This window comes from Cetorhinus maximus, chromosome 18 (genome assembly GCF_964194155.1).
Source record: "Cetorhinus maximus chromosome 18, sCetMax3.hap1.1, whole genome shotgun sequence".
Lineage (NCBI taxonomy): Eukaryota > Metazoa > Chordata > Chondrichthyes > Lamniformes > Cetorhinidae > Cetorhinus > Cetorhinus maximus.
In genome coordinates, this window is record NC_135896.1 from 73,914,938 (window position 1) to 73,933,330 (window position 18,393).

At 42.2% G+C, this 18,393-nt stretch overlaps 1 protein-coding gene across 2 annotated transcripts in view; it reads right to left on the bottom strand.

Annotated features, from left to right (window-relative positions):
- The window catches only part of ubr1 (ubiquitin protein ligase E3 component n-recognin 1), a 180,988-nt gene extending 175,346 nt beyond the window's left edge, over positions 1–5,642 (bottom strand). For both annotated transcript variants that reach the window (XM_078562935.1, XM_078562936.1), the window contains exon 1: positions 5,500–5,642. In XM_078562935.1, coding sequence (XP_078419061.1) covers positions 5,500–5,583 — 84 coding nt within the window. In that variant the 5' untranslated portion in view covers positions 5,584–5,642. The remainder of the gene's footprint in view (positions 1–5,499) is intronic.
- Positions 5,643–18,393: the final 12,751 nt, after the last annotated feature.

Below are 18,393 nucleotides of genomic sequence, written 5' to 3' on the forward strand. Positions count from 1 at the left end.
ATAGAAACACAAATCACAATGATGACCTTTCACCCTAAACATAACTATTATTTAGCAATGAACACCGAAATAGCAAAGATGTAGAGACAATTATTAATTCTAACCACTGCATAAGTCTAGTATTTGTGTCCATTGCACTGAGTGATTGAAATTTTTTAAAAATTGACAGATAAAGCTTGTGATTCCATTATTAGATGGATTACAAAAACAGGTATCAGACGTAACGCAATGGTAGCCCTCTCACCTCTGAGTCAGAAGTCTGGAGTTCACGCTCTGAGATTTGAGCACGTAATCCAATGCAGTAGTAAGGGAATACTGCACTATCAGAGATACCATGCTCAGATGAGACATCAAATTGAGGCTCCATCTGCCCTTTCAGGTAGATGTAGAAGATTCCAAGGTTCTATTCGAAGATGTGTAGGGGAGTTTTCCCCAGTGTTCCGACCAATCTTTATTCTTCAACCAGCATTACTAAAACACATTATTTCATCGCTGCTTGTGGGACCATGCTGTGCATAAATTGGCTGCGTGTCTCCCAACATTACAACTTGACTATATTACAAATGTACTATTGGCTGTGAAATGTTTTGGCGCACCCTGTGGTCATAAATGGCACCAGATAAATGCAAGTCTTTTTCTTAGAACGCAATTAGCTTTTATTTGTGTTTTTTGAAAACAAAAACTTTAATCACAGGCAATTTTAATCTATCTTCTTCATAGAATTAAGTTATTACACAAATCCTCCCTGAATCCACTTGTATGGCCAAGCATGGAAGTACCAGTGGATATTTTAAATGTACCACACAATCAGCTATTAAAAGCAATTACGATTAAAAAGCTCCATAATTTAATTAACTCCTGGACCAAGTAAAAACATTTGGCACTAGTCTAGGATTGCTAAACATAACATTGAAGAGTAAGTGTTTTTATTCATAAATTTTGAGGAAACATTTTTGGAGGGAATTCAGCAATGTTAATATATCTGTGGGGCTGGTACTTCAGGTAATCTTCGTCACATCACCCCCAAAGTGCTGGCACAGGCACAATGGAGCAAATAGCCTCCTTTTGTATTTCCTGATTCCAATTTTTTTTTTACATGAGTTATGATGATCTGGGATGCGCTGTCTGAAAGGGTACTGGGAGCAGATTCAATAATAACTTCAAAAGCGAATTACATTAAGTACTTAAAAAAGGAAAAAAAATTGCAGGGTTACAGAGAAAGAGCAGGGGAGTGAGACTAATTGGATAACTCTTTCAAAGGGCTGGCACAGCACAATGGGGTCAAATGTCCTCTTTCTCTACCGCATGATTCTAAATTCAGTTTAAGGTCAACAATCTTTTCATACTTGGGTTTATATATTATTTCCTGCTGTATACTTAGATGGCATGTTCCTTCTTTGACACAGATCAACAGACTGACACCAGTTACCCAAAATCACCAAAACAAAAACTCCACAGATTGCCCCTCAAATCTAATAATGTTGCAAGTTCATTCAAAACATGGAAATATCATACTCTACACATCACACCATTACCCAATGCAAGACAGTCTGAAAATGCCGAATGCTTCAAACCTGCAGCCTGAAACTGACTAGCACATTCCCACTAAGAAGTGTTTGGATGTGCACTTGCGATGCCGTGGCAAACAAGGCTATGGGCCGAGTGCTGGAAAATGGGATTAGAATAGTCAGGCACTTGTTTGACTGGCGCAGACTCGATGGACCAAAGGGCCTTTCTCTGTGCTGGAGACCTCTATGACTCATCCACAAAGTTCCATTACCAGGCCGCACAAACTCTCACAGGCTTAGGTCAGTGACTTTACGGTCTTTGTGTTCTGCCATTGTGAAGTAGTACATTATAAACAGAAAATGTTTGAATTACTTGGCAGGTCTGACAGCATCTGTCATTGAGTATTTCCAGCATTTTTCTTTATTTCAGATTTCCAAAATCTATAGTATTTTGCTTCTGAAATAATACATTATCCATGTCACTGTTTAAAACTTAAAAATCAATGAGCCAACTCACCATGAGCATGGAATTTTTTTTTGAATCATTCCTAATATTATCTAAGGCTGCCCTCTTTCTTAGCATCTATAGTTTGAATGATAAATGTTGATTTATCTACAATTTTGTCACAACTACATAATTATGATTATGGTGCGGGGTCTGGTGAAGGAGAACAGCTGAATTTTAGTCCAGACTTCTGGATTACCACTCCAATAACAATTATACAACAGCAACCGTTCAAAGGTTAGGCGGCAGGGGGCGGGGTCACATATTTCCATCTCTTGTTTATCTGCAGGTGCTTCTTTTAGAAGATTAAATATGTGGGCATAGTCCATGATAGGTCATAGACTGTGTGGATTTTGGAAGGGAAGCATGCAACAGGCCAGCTAACCTGTTTAACTGAATATTTGCTTCTGAGGTAAAGAATAGGCTGCCACTCAGTGACGTCACCATCTGCTACCTCTTCTCCAGATGCGAGCAATGAATCTATTTATTTTGGAAATGCACTCTCATTTGGAGAAAACAATAACTATACATACTGTTGTGGAAGGAAAATAATTTGCTAACTCGCTCTGCATTCAAATTCAACGATGAATATGTATTTGGTGTAATTGTATTTAGTAACCTGATCACAATATAATCTATCCCTGATAATTCAGCATCCTCTTTTGAAAGACAGCAACAGTTTGAACAGGTGTATGAACGTCACCTGAACAATACCCCTAAAAGCAAACTCCAATGTGTTTGTGCTAGGATTAAATCCAGACAGAGGAGGGAGCTTTCGTGACAAGACAGAAAACTCTTCAACGAAACCATACAACTGAGGCACTATTATACCAAATGATTTTAACTGGCTTCAGTTAACTGCATTTTATAGAAGATCAGCAAACTATGAAGATATAATAGGACAGTCCTGCTAACTATCCTCAACCCATCTCATTCATAGCAAGCTATCAAAACCATTGCCTTGTACTCTTGTTAGATCAGATAAGAATTCTTCGGAGCGTTTACTGGCTAACACTGATTTTGCCTCGAGTTGTTCTTTAAAGGATTCCTGACCATTTTTGGACTTTTCTAGTCCAGCTGACAGAACTTTGGCAAAAACACTTAATTGTAGGTTGCTGAAAATATTTTATATCATAAACATTCAAAGTTTTATAAAAGTTAATTTGAAGAGTATAAAAAAGGCCGTACTCATTTTTTCTTAAATGATTATAATTGCACCTTCCAGAGTGAAACTGAGCCATGCTACTGGTAAGTTTCAGGATGAGGAGGGAGGTTATGATTCAGTTGTACAGGGCATTGGTGAGGCCACATCTGGAGTATTGTGTACATTACTGGTCTCCTTATTTAAAGAAAGATGTAAATGTGTTAGAAGCAGTTCAGAGAAGGTTTACTAGACTAAGACTAGGAATGAGCAGGTTGTCTTATGAGGAAAGGCTAGACAGGTTAGGCTTGTATCCACTGGAATTTAGAAGAGTAAGAGATGACTTGGTTGAAACCTTTAAAAGATCCTGAGAGGTCTTGACAGGGTGGATGTGGAGAGGATGTTTCCTCTTGTGGGAAAATCTTGAACTGGGGTCACTGTTTAAAAATAAGGGGTCGCTCATTTAAGACAGACAGGAGAAATTTTTTCTCTGAGGGTTGAGTGTCGTTGGGACTCTCTTCCTCAAAAGGCAGTGGAAGCAGAGTCTTTGAATATTTTTAAGGCAGAGCGAGATAGGTTCTTGATTAACAAGGGGGTGAAAGATTATCGGGTGTAGGCAGGAATGTGGGGTTGAGGTTACATTCAGATCAGCCATGATCTTATTGAATGGCAGAGCAGGCTCGAGGGGCCACGTGACCTACTCCTGCTCCTAATTCGTATGTTTGTTTGTTCGTATCAATTTCCAGTCTGGGCTAAATTAGCTGATTTTAAACAACATGGCGATAGAGGCATAACAGGCATCATCAGCTGTGTAGTAAAGCCAAGAAAGGTAAAATTACCCAGGATTCGTGCATTTCTTTGGAAGCATAAAATAATGGACTAGTAACTGAGCCAATGAGCTATAGATAAATATGGACATCAATGCTGGGGCAAAGGGAAAATGGGTGCAATAAGAGGATACATGCACAGGGTGATTGAAACAGTCTCCTTCCATTGCTGTTTTATTTGCTTAAGTGCAACAAAACCTAAATACTGCCCATATTCTTTTTGATGAAACTCTGCACCGGCTAGTTCCCAACACAGAAACAGGTCACCTTCACCTGCAGTTCACAAGTATACAGCAGATCTACTTAAGGTATAAACAAAAAAAAAACCGCATTTATATTGCACCCTTAACATAATAAAATATCCCAGTGTCCTTCACAGGAGCATAATCAATCAAAATTTGACACAGTCATTTCATGAGATATTAGGACAGATTGGTTAAAGAAGTAGATTTTAAGGAGTTACCTAAAGGACAACAGGGAGGGGAAGAGAGAGATGTGGAGATGTTTAAGGGGGAAATTCCAGATTTTATGGCTTTGGCAGCTGGAAGTACAGCCACCAGTGGTGAAGCGATTAAAATCAGGGATCAACAAGAGAGCAGAACTGAAGGATCACTGGGCTCTCAGAGGGTTTGAGGCCATTTTTAAAACACAGGTGAGAATTTTGAAATAGAGGCATTGCCAAATCAGGAGTTCATGTATATCAGTGAACACAGGGTTGATGGGTGAATAGGACTTGGTGTGATTTAGGTTATGAGGAACTGAGTTTGGATGATCTCCACAAACATTAAGGATGAATTTCATAGAATAAAGCTTGCCAGTTCAGATTACTCAAATGAAACTAAATATCTGAACCATTTCACTTTCTAAAAATTTAATAAATCGGCTTCAATTTTAGCAGTAATTTTAAAGAGCTTCCTTGTAATTTGGAAGAAAAAGATTATGCTAGACCACTCCCTTTCGAAAGATCTGGGATTTTAAGTAAAGAAAACGCTATTCAGTCACATTAACTTGAAAGGTCTGTATATTAGCTTAAATTTCGAAAATATTTGTAGCTTTCCTTATCAAAATTCCACCACCACTTAGTTGATTTAAAGAAAGTCACACAAGAATTTACAGGTCAGAGGCAGGGACATAAGAAGGCACACACCAACTGGGACTGAGCACAACAACAGATCGGATTAAATCGGATTTCTTGGGTTCAACGTATAAACAAACTCGGGCGAACCATGAGACTCTGGCCTAAAAAAAGCAAGAACTGAAGAAAACGTTCGCTGGTTTCTTGTAGAATAGTCAACAATCCCCCCAATTTCAACTATAATGCAGGTTGACGATCTTCCAGTAGCCTTAAGGACATTAGCGGGCTCCAGGAGACGGTGAACAAGGCCCCGATACCACTCCCACCCCACCCCGGCTTCCCCCGGTACCGGCCGGCTCCCGATGTTGATTCTGACAGAATATTTCCGACCAGGAGAATAAAACCCCCACAGTGTCGCAGCAGGTTTGTCTCCCTAGACTCACCCTAACCACCTGCTCGGGCTCCGGGACGCCCCTTGCCCCCAGCTCTCCGCCGACACTCCGCTCCATCACCCGTTCATCCGCCATTTTCGCCACCGTTGTAAAGCGAGTCCGCCAGGGCCGGCATCGTCCGGCTACACTTTCCGACAGTTTTCCAGCGGAGGCTGCTGACAGTTTACGACAGTTTACAGCAGTTTACGGCGAGGGGGGGCAGGGGAGACCAGGAGAATATAAACAAAACAAAAACCGCGAGCGGTCCTTACAGAGTTATGAATTATTAGTGAGAACGGCAGCTTTTACAAGCTGGTTCTCGCGTTATTTTTCCAAGAAGAACATGTTGTGGCACAATCTTAACAACAATAACTCCCACTTATACAGCAGGTCGGCCACTGAAATACACATAAAATACTGCAGATGCTGAGAATCAAATAAAAACAAAGCGAATGAGCAGGTCTGACAGCATCTGTGGAATGAGAAACAGGGTTAATGTTTCGAGACAAATATGACTCTTCAAACCTACTATTTCCAGCATTTTCTGTTTTTATTTTAGGTTGGCCAACTCTGGAACTATTCCTTGAAGTCTGACCATGCGACATCTCTAGAGAGCCACCTGAGGATGGGGCATCCGCAAATGCTATTCCCTTTCATTCACAAAGTTTGTGTCCTGCTGTGCTTTAGTATCTAGCTTTGCTCATGGTTTCACGCCATTACATTCACAGTAATGCCAACTCCACCATCTCATAAATCAAGAGACAAACTCTTAAAAATTAAGAAATTTGGTAAATAAATCATGAATTACTTTTTTTAAAAACATAAAAAACATTTCAAACATAGAAAACCTGAAAAGCAGATGCAGAATTGTTAAAAATGTAAACATATCTCATTGTTATCCGCAAAATATTAATGGCATAGGAACTAATGACCTCATCTCTGAGGGAAAAAAAATACCATAGTGATATGCAAAACTGAAGAAATCAAAGTGCTCTACAAGGAAATCTCTGGGTCAGTGATTCAGTAACAATTACACTGAACTTGAAAAACAGAAGTCAACGGAGCTGGAAAGCCTACAGAATGCGAAAAACAGTTATTTCCAGATATAGCTTTTCCTATCAGACCCAACTCCCAGTCTAATAAATAGTAGGTCTTTGTGCCTCATTAAATAATCGTGGAAACATGCACACCTATAAATCTAAAATTGCAAATGTTTTACTAACCTTCCACCATAAGTGGCAGATGGAATTTAACCCTGAAAAGTGTGAGGTGATACACTTTGGAAGGAGTAATTTGACAAGGAAGTACTCAATCAACGGCATGACACTATGAAGTTATGAGGAACAAACAGACCTTGGTGTGTGTGTCCATAGATCTCTGAAGGCGGAGAGGCATATTAGTGGGGTGGTGAAAAGGGCATATGAGACACTTGCCTTTAGCATTCGAGACCTAGATTACAAAAGTAGAGAGGTCATGTTGGAGTTGTATAGAACCTTGGTGAGGCCACAGCTGGAGTACTGTGTGCAGTTCTGGCCGCCACATTATGGGAAGGATGTGATTGCACTGGACAGGGTTCAGAGGAGATTCACCAGGATGTTGCCTGGGATGAAACATTTAAGTTATGAAGAGAGGTTGGATAGACTTGGGTTGTTTTTGTTGGAGCAGGGAAGACTGAGGGGTGACCTGATCGAGGTGTACAAGATTATGAGGGGCATGGACAGGATGGATAGGGAGCAGCTGTTCCCCTTAGTTGAAGGGTCAGTCACAAGGGGACATAAGTTCAAGGTGAGGGGCAGGAGGTTTAGGGGCGGATGTGAGGAAAAACCTTTTTACCCAGAGGGTAGTGACGGCCTGGAATGCACTGCCTGGGAGGGTGGTGGAGGCGGGTTGCCTCACATCCTTTAAAAAGTACCTGGATGAGCACTTGGCACGTTATAACATTCAAGGCTATGGGCCAAGTGCTGGTAAATGGGATTAGGTAGGTAGGTCAGGTGTTTTTTACATGTCGGTGCAGACTTGATGGGCTGAAGGGCCTCTTCTGCACTGTGTGATTCCGTGATTCTGTAAAGCGCAAACAATTCAGAGAAAATGAAACTGATTAAGAGCTGCCTGAAGTTACACATTAAAAATCCATGCAGATCTGATCAATAGCACAGTGGACCTCAATTTATTTAGTTGAAGGAATGGTTTTCAAATGGATTAGTCATCACATACACCCCCATCTAAATTATAACACTAAGTAATACCCATATTACGCAAGTGCTGCATGTAAACAGTGTTTTAATAAAGCTTTTAAGAAAACAGGTATTTACTTTGAGTAACAACTTGAGGACTATTTCATTGATGTGGGCAATGATGAGACAGATCAGACAAAGCAGAGATAAAGGATAATTGTGATTCCACTGACTTTTTTTTCAAAAATATACTTTATTTATAAAAGTATGTTACATGACCATTCAAAGTTGACATTATACAAAGTGCAAAACAAATCAGTTTCTTCCGATACTGTGTGTTATTCTCTACATTTACAACTATACTCAATATGGAGCCCAGCACTCAGTGCAAAGGATAAGGCTGAAGCATTTGCTACAATCTTCAGCCAGAAGTGCCGAGTGGATGATCCAACTCGGCCTCCTCCAGAGGTCCCCACCATCACAGGTGCCAGTCTTCAGCCAATTCAATTCACTCCACGTTATATCAAGAAATGGCTGAAGGCACTGGATACTGCAAAGGCTATGGGCCCTGACAATATTCCGGCAAAAGTACTGAAGACTTGTGCTCCAGAACTTGCCACGCCCTAGCCAAGCTGTTCTAGTACAGCTATAACACTGGCATCTACCCAGCTATGTGGAAAATTTCCCAGGTATGTCATGTACACAAAAAAGCAGGACAAATCCAACCCAGTCAATTACCGGCCCATCAGTCTACTCTCGATCATCAGTAAAGTGATGGAAGGTGTCATCAACAGGGCTATCAAGCGGCACTTGCTTAGCAATAATCTGCTCATTGACGCCCAGTTTGGGTTCCACCAGGGCCACTCAGCTCCTGACCTCATTACAGCCCTGGTTCAAACATGGACAAAAAAGCTGAAATTCAGAGGTGAGGTGAAAGTGACTGCCCTTGACATCAAGGCTGCATTTGACCGAGTGTAGCATCAAGGAGCCCTAGCAAAACTGGAGCCAATGGGAATCAAGGGGAAAACTCTCCGCTGGTTAGACTCATACCAAGCACAAACAAGATGTTTGTGGTTGTTGGAGGTCAGCCATTTCAGCTCCAGGACATCACTGCAGGAGTTCCTCAGGATAGTGTCCTCAGCCCAACCGTCTTCAGCTGCTTCACTAATAACCTTCCTTCCATCATAAGGTTAGAAGTGGGGATGTTCGATGATGATTGCACAATGTTCAGTACCATTCGTGACTCCTCAGAAACTGAAGCAGCCCGTGTCCAAATGCAGCAAGGCCTGGACAATATCCAGGCTTGGGCTGACAAGCGGCAAGTAACATTCACGCCACACAAGTGCCAGGCAATGACCATCTCCGACATGGGAGAATCTAACCATCGCCCCTTCACGTTCAATGGCATTACCATCACTGAATCCCAAACTATCATCATCCTGGGGGTTACCATTGACCAAAAACTGAACTGAACTAGCCATATAAATACTGTGGCTACAAGAGAAGGTCAGAGGCTAGGAATCCTTTGACAAGAAACTCACCTCCTGACTCCCCAAAGCCTGTCCACCATCTACAAGGCACAAATCATGAGTGTGATGGAATACTCCCCACTTGCCTGGATGTGTGCAGCTCCCACAACCCTCAAGAAGCTTGACACCGTCCAGGACAAAGCAGACTGCTTGACTGGCGCCACATCCACAAACATTCACTACCCCCACCACCGACGCACAGTAGCAGCAGTGTGTACCATCTATAAGGTGCACTGCAGGAATTCACCAAGGCTCCTTGGACAGCACCTTCCAAACCCATGACCACTACCATCTAGAAGAACAAGGGCTGCAGACAGATGGGAACACCACCATCTGGACGTTCCCCTCCAAGTCACTCACCACCCTGACTTGGAAATATATCGTCGTTCCTTCACCGTCGCTCGGTCAAAATCCTGGAACTCCCTCCCTAACAGCACTGTGGGTGCGCCTACACCACATTGGCTTCAGCAGTTCAAGAAGGCAGCTCACCACCACCTTCTCAAGGGCAACTAGGGATGGGCAATAAATGCTGGCCCAGCCAGCGAAGCCCACATCCCGTGAAGGAATAAAAAAAATTTCAACGTTCATTATACGTCAAACATATAGCCAAAGGAGTTTTCCACAGTCTTCAGCCTCTCAGAACAATGGCTGAAGGGTCTTAGTGGCCTGTCCATCATTTGACCTCACTGGCATTCTAGTGCATGTCAAGCACAGCTTTCAACGTGGTTAAAGATCGCCTATTAATACACACACACACACACACACACACGTGTTTTTTATTCATTCACGGGATGTGGGCTTCGCTGGCTGGGCCAGCATTTATTGCTCATCGCTAGTTGCCCTTGAGAAGGTGGTGATGTGAACAGTTCACACATCACATCCAATACAAACAGCTATTGGTCACATCAGTATTAACAGCAGTCATACCCCATTTAGATGTTTAACAGGCTCAAAGCTGGTTGTTATTTCAATTTTCAAAAAGCTTCCCATAAATTTCTCATATGAGTTTTCTTCCCTCCAATTCTATTACAAAGTGCTCACTTGAATGTGACATTTTCGGGAATATTTTACAGATCTGGACAAATTCAGACCAGTTACTTAGTGTTATTCAGTCACCCAAGGAAGTTACATTAGTGTGGCATAGTAGAAGAATTAAGCTAGGCAAATTGACAGCTTTACCACAAATACAAGAGTCACAGAATTTTAACAGCATGAAGGAGGCCATTCGGCCCATCATGTCAGCACCAGCTCTCCAAATGAGCATTATGACCTAGTGCCATTGCTCTACCTTTTCCCCATACCCCTGCACATTGTTTCTATTCAAATAATCATATAATGCCCTCTTGAATGCCTCAGTTGAACCTGCCTCCACCACACTTCCAGGCAGTGCATTCCACACCCAAACCATTTGTTGCATGAAAAAGTTTTTTCCCACGTCACATTTGTTTCTTTTACAAATCACTTTAAATCTGTGCGCTCTTGTTCTTGGTCCTTTTTCAAGCAGGAACAGCTTCTCCCTATCTACTCTGTCCAGCCCCCTCATGATTTTGAACATCTCTATCAAATCTCCTCTTTGCCTTCTTCTTTCCAAGGAGAACAGTCCCAACCTCTCCAATCTATCCTCATAGCTGAAGTTTCTCATCCCTGGAACCATTCTTGTAAACCTTTTCTGCACTCTCTCCAATGTGTTCACATTCTGCCTATAATGTGGCACCAAGAACTGTACACAATACTCCAGCTGAGGTCTAACTAGTGTTTTATAGACTCCTTGTTCTTGTACTGTATACCCCTATTAATAAAGCTCAGGGTACTATATGCTTTATTAAATTATCTCTCCACCTGTCCTGCCGCCTTCAATGATCTATGCACATATACTCCCAGGTCTTTCTGCTTCTGCACTCCCTTCAAAATTTCACCCCTTATTTTATATTGTCCGTCCATGTTCTTCCTATCAAAATGCATCACCTCACACTTCTAGGCAATGAACTTCATCTGCCACCTATCTGCCCACTCCACCAACTTGTCTATGTCCTTTTGAAGTTCTACATTGTTCTCCTCACAATTTACAACACTCCCAAGCTTCATAACATCCACAAACTTTGAAATTGTCCCCTGCACACCAAGATCTAGATCATTAATGTATATCAGGAAAAGCAAGGGTCCCAATACCGATCCCTGGGGAACTCCACTACAAACCTTCCTCCAGCCCAAAAACTATCCATCGGGCAGGATTTTCCCCCAGTCGGGGGCAAAGTTGAAGTGCGGGTGCGCACTGGCGCGCCTCCAATCGGGGGTGCGGTGCCATTTTACATGGGCAGGCCAATTAAGGCCTGCCCAGTGTGACGGTAGCGCTATGTGCTCCCTGTATGGGCGGGGGGGATTCCCTAAACACGAGAGTGCGCTCTTTCGTGCGTGCACGTGAAAGAGTGCACTCGTCTTCCTGAGGCTAAGGCAGGGAGAGCGGCTCTACTGTCAAAAATATTAAAAATAGAGAAAACAAAAATTCCCTGACATGTCCTCTCATGTGACACTGTTACATGAACCATAGAACCATAGAAAAGTTACAGCACAGAAGGAGGCCATTTGGCTGTAACTTGTCCATGCCAGCCCGAGGACACCCAGGTGCCCTTTCTAATCCCACCTTCCTGCACCCGGCCCATAGCCCTGCAGCTTACAGCACTTTAGGTGCAGATCCAGGTACTTTTGAAGAGTTTAGAGTTTCTGCCTCTAACACCAACTTGGGCAACAAATTCCAGACACCCACTACCCTCTGCATAAAAAAGTTCTTCCTCATGTCCCCCCTACACCTTCTGCACTTATCTTGAATCTATGTCCCCTGGTTCTAGAATTCTCCACCAAGGGAAACAATTTTATCTTGTCCACTCTATCTGTTCCCCTCATAATTTCGTACACCTCAATCAAGTCACCTCTCAGCCTTCTTTGTTCTAAGGAAAATAACCCCAACCTATCCAATCTCTCCTCGTAGCTACTCTTTTCTAACCCTGGCAACATTCTTGTAAACCTCTTCTGCACTCTCTCCAGAGCTATTACGTCCTTCCTGTAATGTGGTGACCAGAACTGCACACAATACTCCAGTTGTGGCCTCACCAGTGTTTTATACAATTCCAACATTATATCCTTACTTTTATATTCTATACCTCTGCCAATGAAGGAGAGCATTCCATATGCCTTCTCTACAACCTTGTCTATTGAACTGCTGCCTTCAGGGACCTGTGTACTTGTACGCCAAGATCTCTCACTTCATCTACCCCTCTTAGTATATTCCCATTTATTGTGTAATCCCTGTAACTGTTTGACCTCCCTAAATGCATGACATCACACTTCTCTATGTTAAAATCCATCTGCCACTTTACCGCCCACTCCATCAGCCCACCTATATCGTTTTGGAGATTATGGCTATCCTCTACACTATCCACTACTCGGCCAATCTTTGTGTCATCTGCAAATTTCCCAATCGTGCCCCCCACATTCACGTCCAAATCATTAATATATAACACAAACAGCAAGGGTCCCAACACCGAGCCCTGCGGGACACCACTTGAGACAACTTTCCATTCCCAAGGGCATCCATCGACCATTACCCTTTGTTTCCTGTTACAAAGCCAACCTTTTATCCAGTTTATCACATTACCCTGAATCCCATGGGCTTTTACTTTCCTGACCAATCTGCCATGTGGGACCTTGTCAAATGCCTTGCTAAAATCCACGTACACAACATCCACTGCACTACCTTCATCAACCCTTCTTGTCACTTCCTCAAAGAATTCAATTAAATTTGTGAGGCAAGACCTTCCTTTAACAAATCCATGCTGACCATCCCTGACTAGTCCATGCCTTTCCACATGACAGTTAATCCTATCTCTCAGGATTGATTCTACTAATTTGCTCACAACCGATGTAAGACTAACTGGCCTATAATTGTTTGGCATTTCCTTTGATCCCTTTTTAAACAATGGAACTACGTTTGCATTTCTCCAGTCCTCCGGTACCTCCCCTGTGTCTAGTGAAGATTGGAAAATCATCCTCAGAGCATCTGCTATCTCCTCCCTGACTTCCTTCAGCAGCCTCGGAAACAATCCATCTGACCCTAGTGACTTATCAACTTCCAAGGATTTCAACCCTTTGAGTACTTCCTCTCTCTTTATGACTATCCCGTCCAATGTCTCGCAGTGTTCCTCCTGGACTACTATATCTACATCCTCCCTTTCCTTTGTAAACACGGAGACCAAATATTCATTCAAAACCCTTCCCACAGCCACTGCATCTACACACAAGTTTCCATCTTCATCTCTGATAGGTCCCACTTTTTCTTTAACTAACCTTTTAGCATTAATGTATTGGTAAAACATCTTTGGGTTATCTTTAACTTTACTTGCTAATCTTTTTTCATGCCCTCTTTTTGATTTCCTTATTTCCTTTTTTACTTTGTCCCTGCACTTCCTATATTCGTCTAGGCTATCTGCAATGCTTAGTTCTTGGTGCCTATCATATGCTTTCTTTTTCTGTTTGATTTTCCCCTGTATTCCTCTAGACAACCAGGGGGGTCTAGATTTGGCAGTACCATTTTTGTAGGGGACATGTCTACTTTGTACAATTAGGATCTCGCTTTTTAGTGTTTCTCACTGGTTTTCCAGTGTTTTATCCTCCAGCAGTGCTGTCCAGTCCACCTCATCCAAGTCCCTTCTCATTTCTGCAAAATTTGCCTTCCCCCAGTTCAAGACTCCTACTCCTGCCTTATCTCTGTCCTTTCCCATGGTAATGCTAAATCTAACTGAATTGTGATCACTGTCCCTGATATGGTCGCCAACTGTCACTTCACCCACTTGCCCTTCTTCATTCCCCAAGACTAGGTCTAGAATTGCATCTCCTCTCATTGGGTTTGTCACTAATTGGTTGAAAAAATTTTCCTGGACACACTATGAATTTTTCTCCCTCAGTACCCCTTATATTGTTTGAATCCCAGTTGATAATAGGATAGTTGAAGTCTCCTACTACTATTGCCCTCTTGTTCTTACAAGCAGAAATTTGCCTACATATTTGTTCTTCTATCTCCCTTTCACTATTTGGGGTCTTTAGTATACTCCCAGTAGTGTGACTGCCCCTTTTTTGTTTCTAAGCTCAATCCATAAAGCCTCGTTTGTTGACCCATTTAGTATATCATCCCTTCTCACAACTGGAATTGATTCTTTTACCATTAGTGCTACCCCCCTCCTTTTTTATCTCCTACTCTATCGTGTCTGAAGACTCTATAACCGGGGATATTAAGCTGCCAGTTTTGTCCCTCCTTTAGCCAGGTCTCCGTTATAGCAATGACATCCTACTGTTATGTGTCTACCTGTGCCCTTAACTCATCTACCTTGTTTGTAATACTCCTTGCATTGAAGTATAAACAGTTTAATCCTGTCAATTTCCCTTGCTGGACGCTTTGTAAACTTTGCTTCTCCTGTAACTCCATGTCTATCACAACGGCCCTAGCTAATGTTCTACCTCCATTTTCCTGGTCTGAATCTGACCTATCTGATCCTACTCCTGAGATCCCATCCCCCTGCCACACTAGTTTAAATACTCCCCAACAGAACTAGCAAAAGCCCCCGCAAGGACACTGGTCCCAGCTCTGCCTGGGTGCAGCCCATCCAGTTTGTACAGGTCCCACCTTCCCCAGAACCGGTCCCAGTGCCTCAAGAATCTGAATCCCTCCCGGCTACACCATCTCTTCAGCCAAGTGTTCATTTGGTCTATCCTCTTATTCCTGTTCTCGCCAGCATGTGGAACTGGGAGTAATCCTGTGATTACTACATTTGAGGTCCTGCATTTTAATTTATCTCCTAACTTCCTGTACTGAGCTTGCAGGTCCTCATCCCTTAGTTTACCTATGTCGTTGGTACCAATGTGTACCACGACCATTGGCTTTTTATCTTCCCTCCCCAGAATGTCCTGGGACATTTCCATAATTTTTAAAAAACTTTAATTAAATTTTTAAAAACCTACAAGAATCCTCATCCTGCCCGTGGATGAGGTTTCATGCTTTTTCTAATTCCCGCCAGGGCTCCTGCTCCTTAAGGTTGGACGGGCAGGTCCATTTAATTACTTTAATGACTCTGTCAATGGCCTCAATTGGCCATTGACAGGTCAGCGGGCGCACAGCTGATTTTGCTGCGCCCCCACCTACCTGAAAATTTAAATGAGGCCCAGTGAAGGCGGGAGTTCTGCCCGACATCACTGTGCGTCATTTTACGCGTTGGCGAGTGGGCCCCAACCCCCACTTGCCGACGGGAAAATCTTGCCCATTGACTCTCTGCTTCCCATTTTTCAGCCAATTTTGTATTCACGTTGCTGCTGTCCCTTTTATTCCATGAGCAATAACTTTTCTCACAAGTCTGTTGTGTGGCACTGTATAAAATGCCTTTTGAAAGTCCATGTACACCACATCAACAGCATTACCCACATCGACCTTTTCTGTTACCTCTTCAAAAAATTCCAGCAAATTAGTTAAACATGATTTCCCCTTCAGAAATCCATGTTGGCTCTTCCTTATCAACCCATATTTTTCCATGTGACTACTAATTATATCCCGAATAATTGTTTCTAGAATCTTGCCCATCATTGAATTTAAACTGACTGGTCTGTAATTGCTGGGCTTATCCTTACAACCTTTTTTGGACAAGGACGTAATGTTTTCAATTCTCCAGTCCTCTGGCACCTCCCCTGAGTCTAGGGAAGACTGCAAAATTATGGCCAGTGCCCCTGCAATTTGTACTCTCACTTCCTTCGATATCCTTGGATGCATCTCATCTGGTCCTGGTGCTTTGTCAACTTTAAGTACCGACAGTCTATTCAACACCTCCTCCTTATCAATTTTGAACCCTTCTAGTGACAGAATTTCCTCATCTGTCACCATGGCCTGGGTAGCATCTAGTTCCTTGGTAAAGATGGATGCAAAGTATTCATTTAATACCTCAGCCCCTTCGTCCATGTGTAAATTCCCTTTTAGTCCTTAATTGGCCCTACTCCTCCTTTTACCACCCTTTTACTATTTATATACCTTTTGAAGACTTTGGAATTCCCCTTTATGCTGGCTGCCAATCTTTTCTTATAATCCCTCTTCGCTTCACAAAAATGCTTTTTCACCTCCCCTCTGAATCTTCTGTATTCCTCTTGGTTCTCAATTGTCTTTTCTACCTGACACCGGAAATAAGCACACTTTTCTTCATTATCTTAATTTCTATCTCTTTTTTTCATCCAGGGATCGCTGCTTTTGTTTGTCCTACCTTTCCCTGTCGATGGAATATACCTTGACTGTGCCTGAACCAATCCTTTTTTGAAGGTAGCCCATTGTTCAACTACAGTTTTTCCTGCCAATCTTTCGTTCCAGTCTATCTGGCCCAGCTCCGTTCTTGCCCCATCAAAGTTGGTTCTCATCCAGTTAATTACTCTTACTCTGAATTGGTTATCGTCCTTTTCTATCGTTATCCTAAAACATACAATACAATGATCACTATCTCCTAAATGACCCCGCTGACACTTACTTGATCTACTTGGCTCACCTCATTTCCAAGAACCAGGTCCAACAGTACATCTTTTCTTGTTGGATTGGACACATACTGCTGTAGAAAATTTTCCTGAACATAATATAGGAACTTTAGCCCCTCTCTGCCCTTTACACTACCACTGTTCCAATCTGCATTTGGGTAATTAAAGTCACCCATTATAATTACTCTATAATGCTTGCATCTCTCTACAATTTCACTGCAGATTTGTTCTTCTACATCCTTCTCACTAGTTGGCGGTCTATAGACTACACCGAGAAATGTAATTGCACCCTTTTTGTTCCTTAGCTCTCGCCAAATTGATTCTGTCCATGAACCCCCTGGGACATCCTCTTTCTCCAGCACTGCAATGCTCTCCTGAACCTATACTGCCACCCCTCTTCCTTTCCTATCTTTTCTGAACAATTTGTACCCAGGAATATACCCAGAAAGTCTACTGCCTATCACCCACAGACAGAGGGAGCTTTAGAGAGATACCATCAGACTCTCAAAACTATCATTAAGACGTATTGCCATGAAAACCCAAAGGATTGGGACAAAGAATTAGATTTCTTACTATTTGCTCCCAGAGATTCTCTGAATGAATCTACTGGATTTAGTCCATTTGAATTGATCTAAGGTCATGAAATAAGAGGCCCATTAAAAGTGATTAAGGAAAAGGTTCTAAAGCAGAAAGGTGAATCCTCCATGTTGGATTACGTGTCCACGTTTCTAGAAAGACTCACAGGAGCTGTAAAGTAGCATGAGAGCACTTAACAATTTCCCAAACCAAAATGAAAGAAGAGGCAGACAAACATGCTACAGCTAGAATGTTCCAAGCAGGAGATGAAGTATTGGCATTATTACCTTTGCAGGGTGAACCCCTGAAAGTGAAATTCAGTGGCCCCTTCAAGATTATTAGGAGAGTTAGTAAAAGTGACCTATCTGATTGATACCCCTGAGCGCAGGAAGGAAAAACGGCTATGTCACATAAACATGTTGAAGCAATATCATCGCTGAGAAGATGATAAGACAGAGCAATGTGGTAGGAGTAGTGGAGGATGACAGTGACAGTAAGGGCAAGGTAGAAGGAGAAGTAGACAGTGCCCAAAGCGAACCTCCTAACATTCGACTAGCCAATGCGAAAATATTGGGACAGTTAATAGACACTGTGTTCTCATATTTAGAGGAAGGACCACGGAAATATTTTGAAAAGTTACTTAGGAGGTACTCTACAGTAGAAAAAGAAACTCTAGCATTGTTTTTGTCTCTTCAACACTTTGAAGTTTATGCCTGATACAATAACAAAGAAACATTAATCTACACTGACCATAATCCGCTGGCATTCATTGAAAGGTTTAAAACTCAAAATGCGAGACTGTTTAGATAGAGTCTATTGTTTCAACCATTCAATGTAAAAATTGTTCATATTGCCGGTAAAGATAATGTGATCACGGATGCATTGTCCCAGGTGTAAAATACTAAAATAAGTTAAAGGGGTAAGAAATCCTGAAGATTGTATAAGATTGTATAAGGAGGAGGAATGAAAGTAAGCCTTGTGTTTTGTTGTCCATGTGTCACATAACCTGTGATGAAATGCATTTTTGAAATGGCGTTTCATCTCTTTTAAGGGTGGAGGCATGTAGGGAACATATA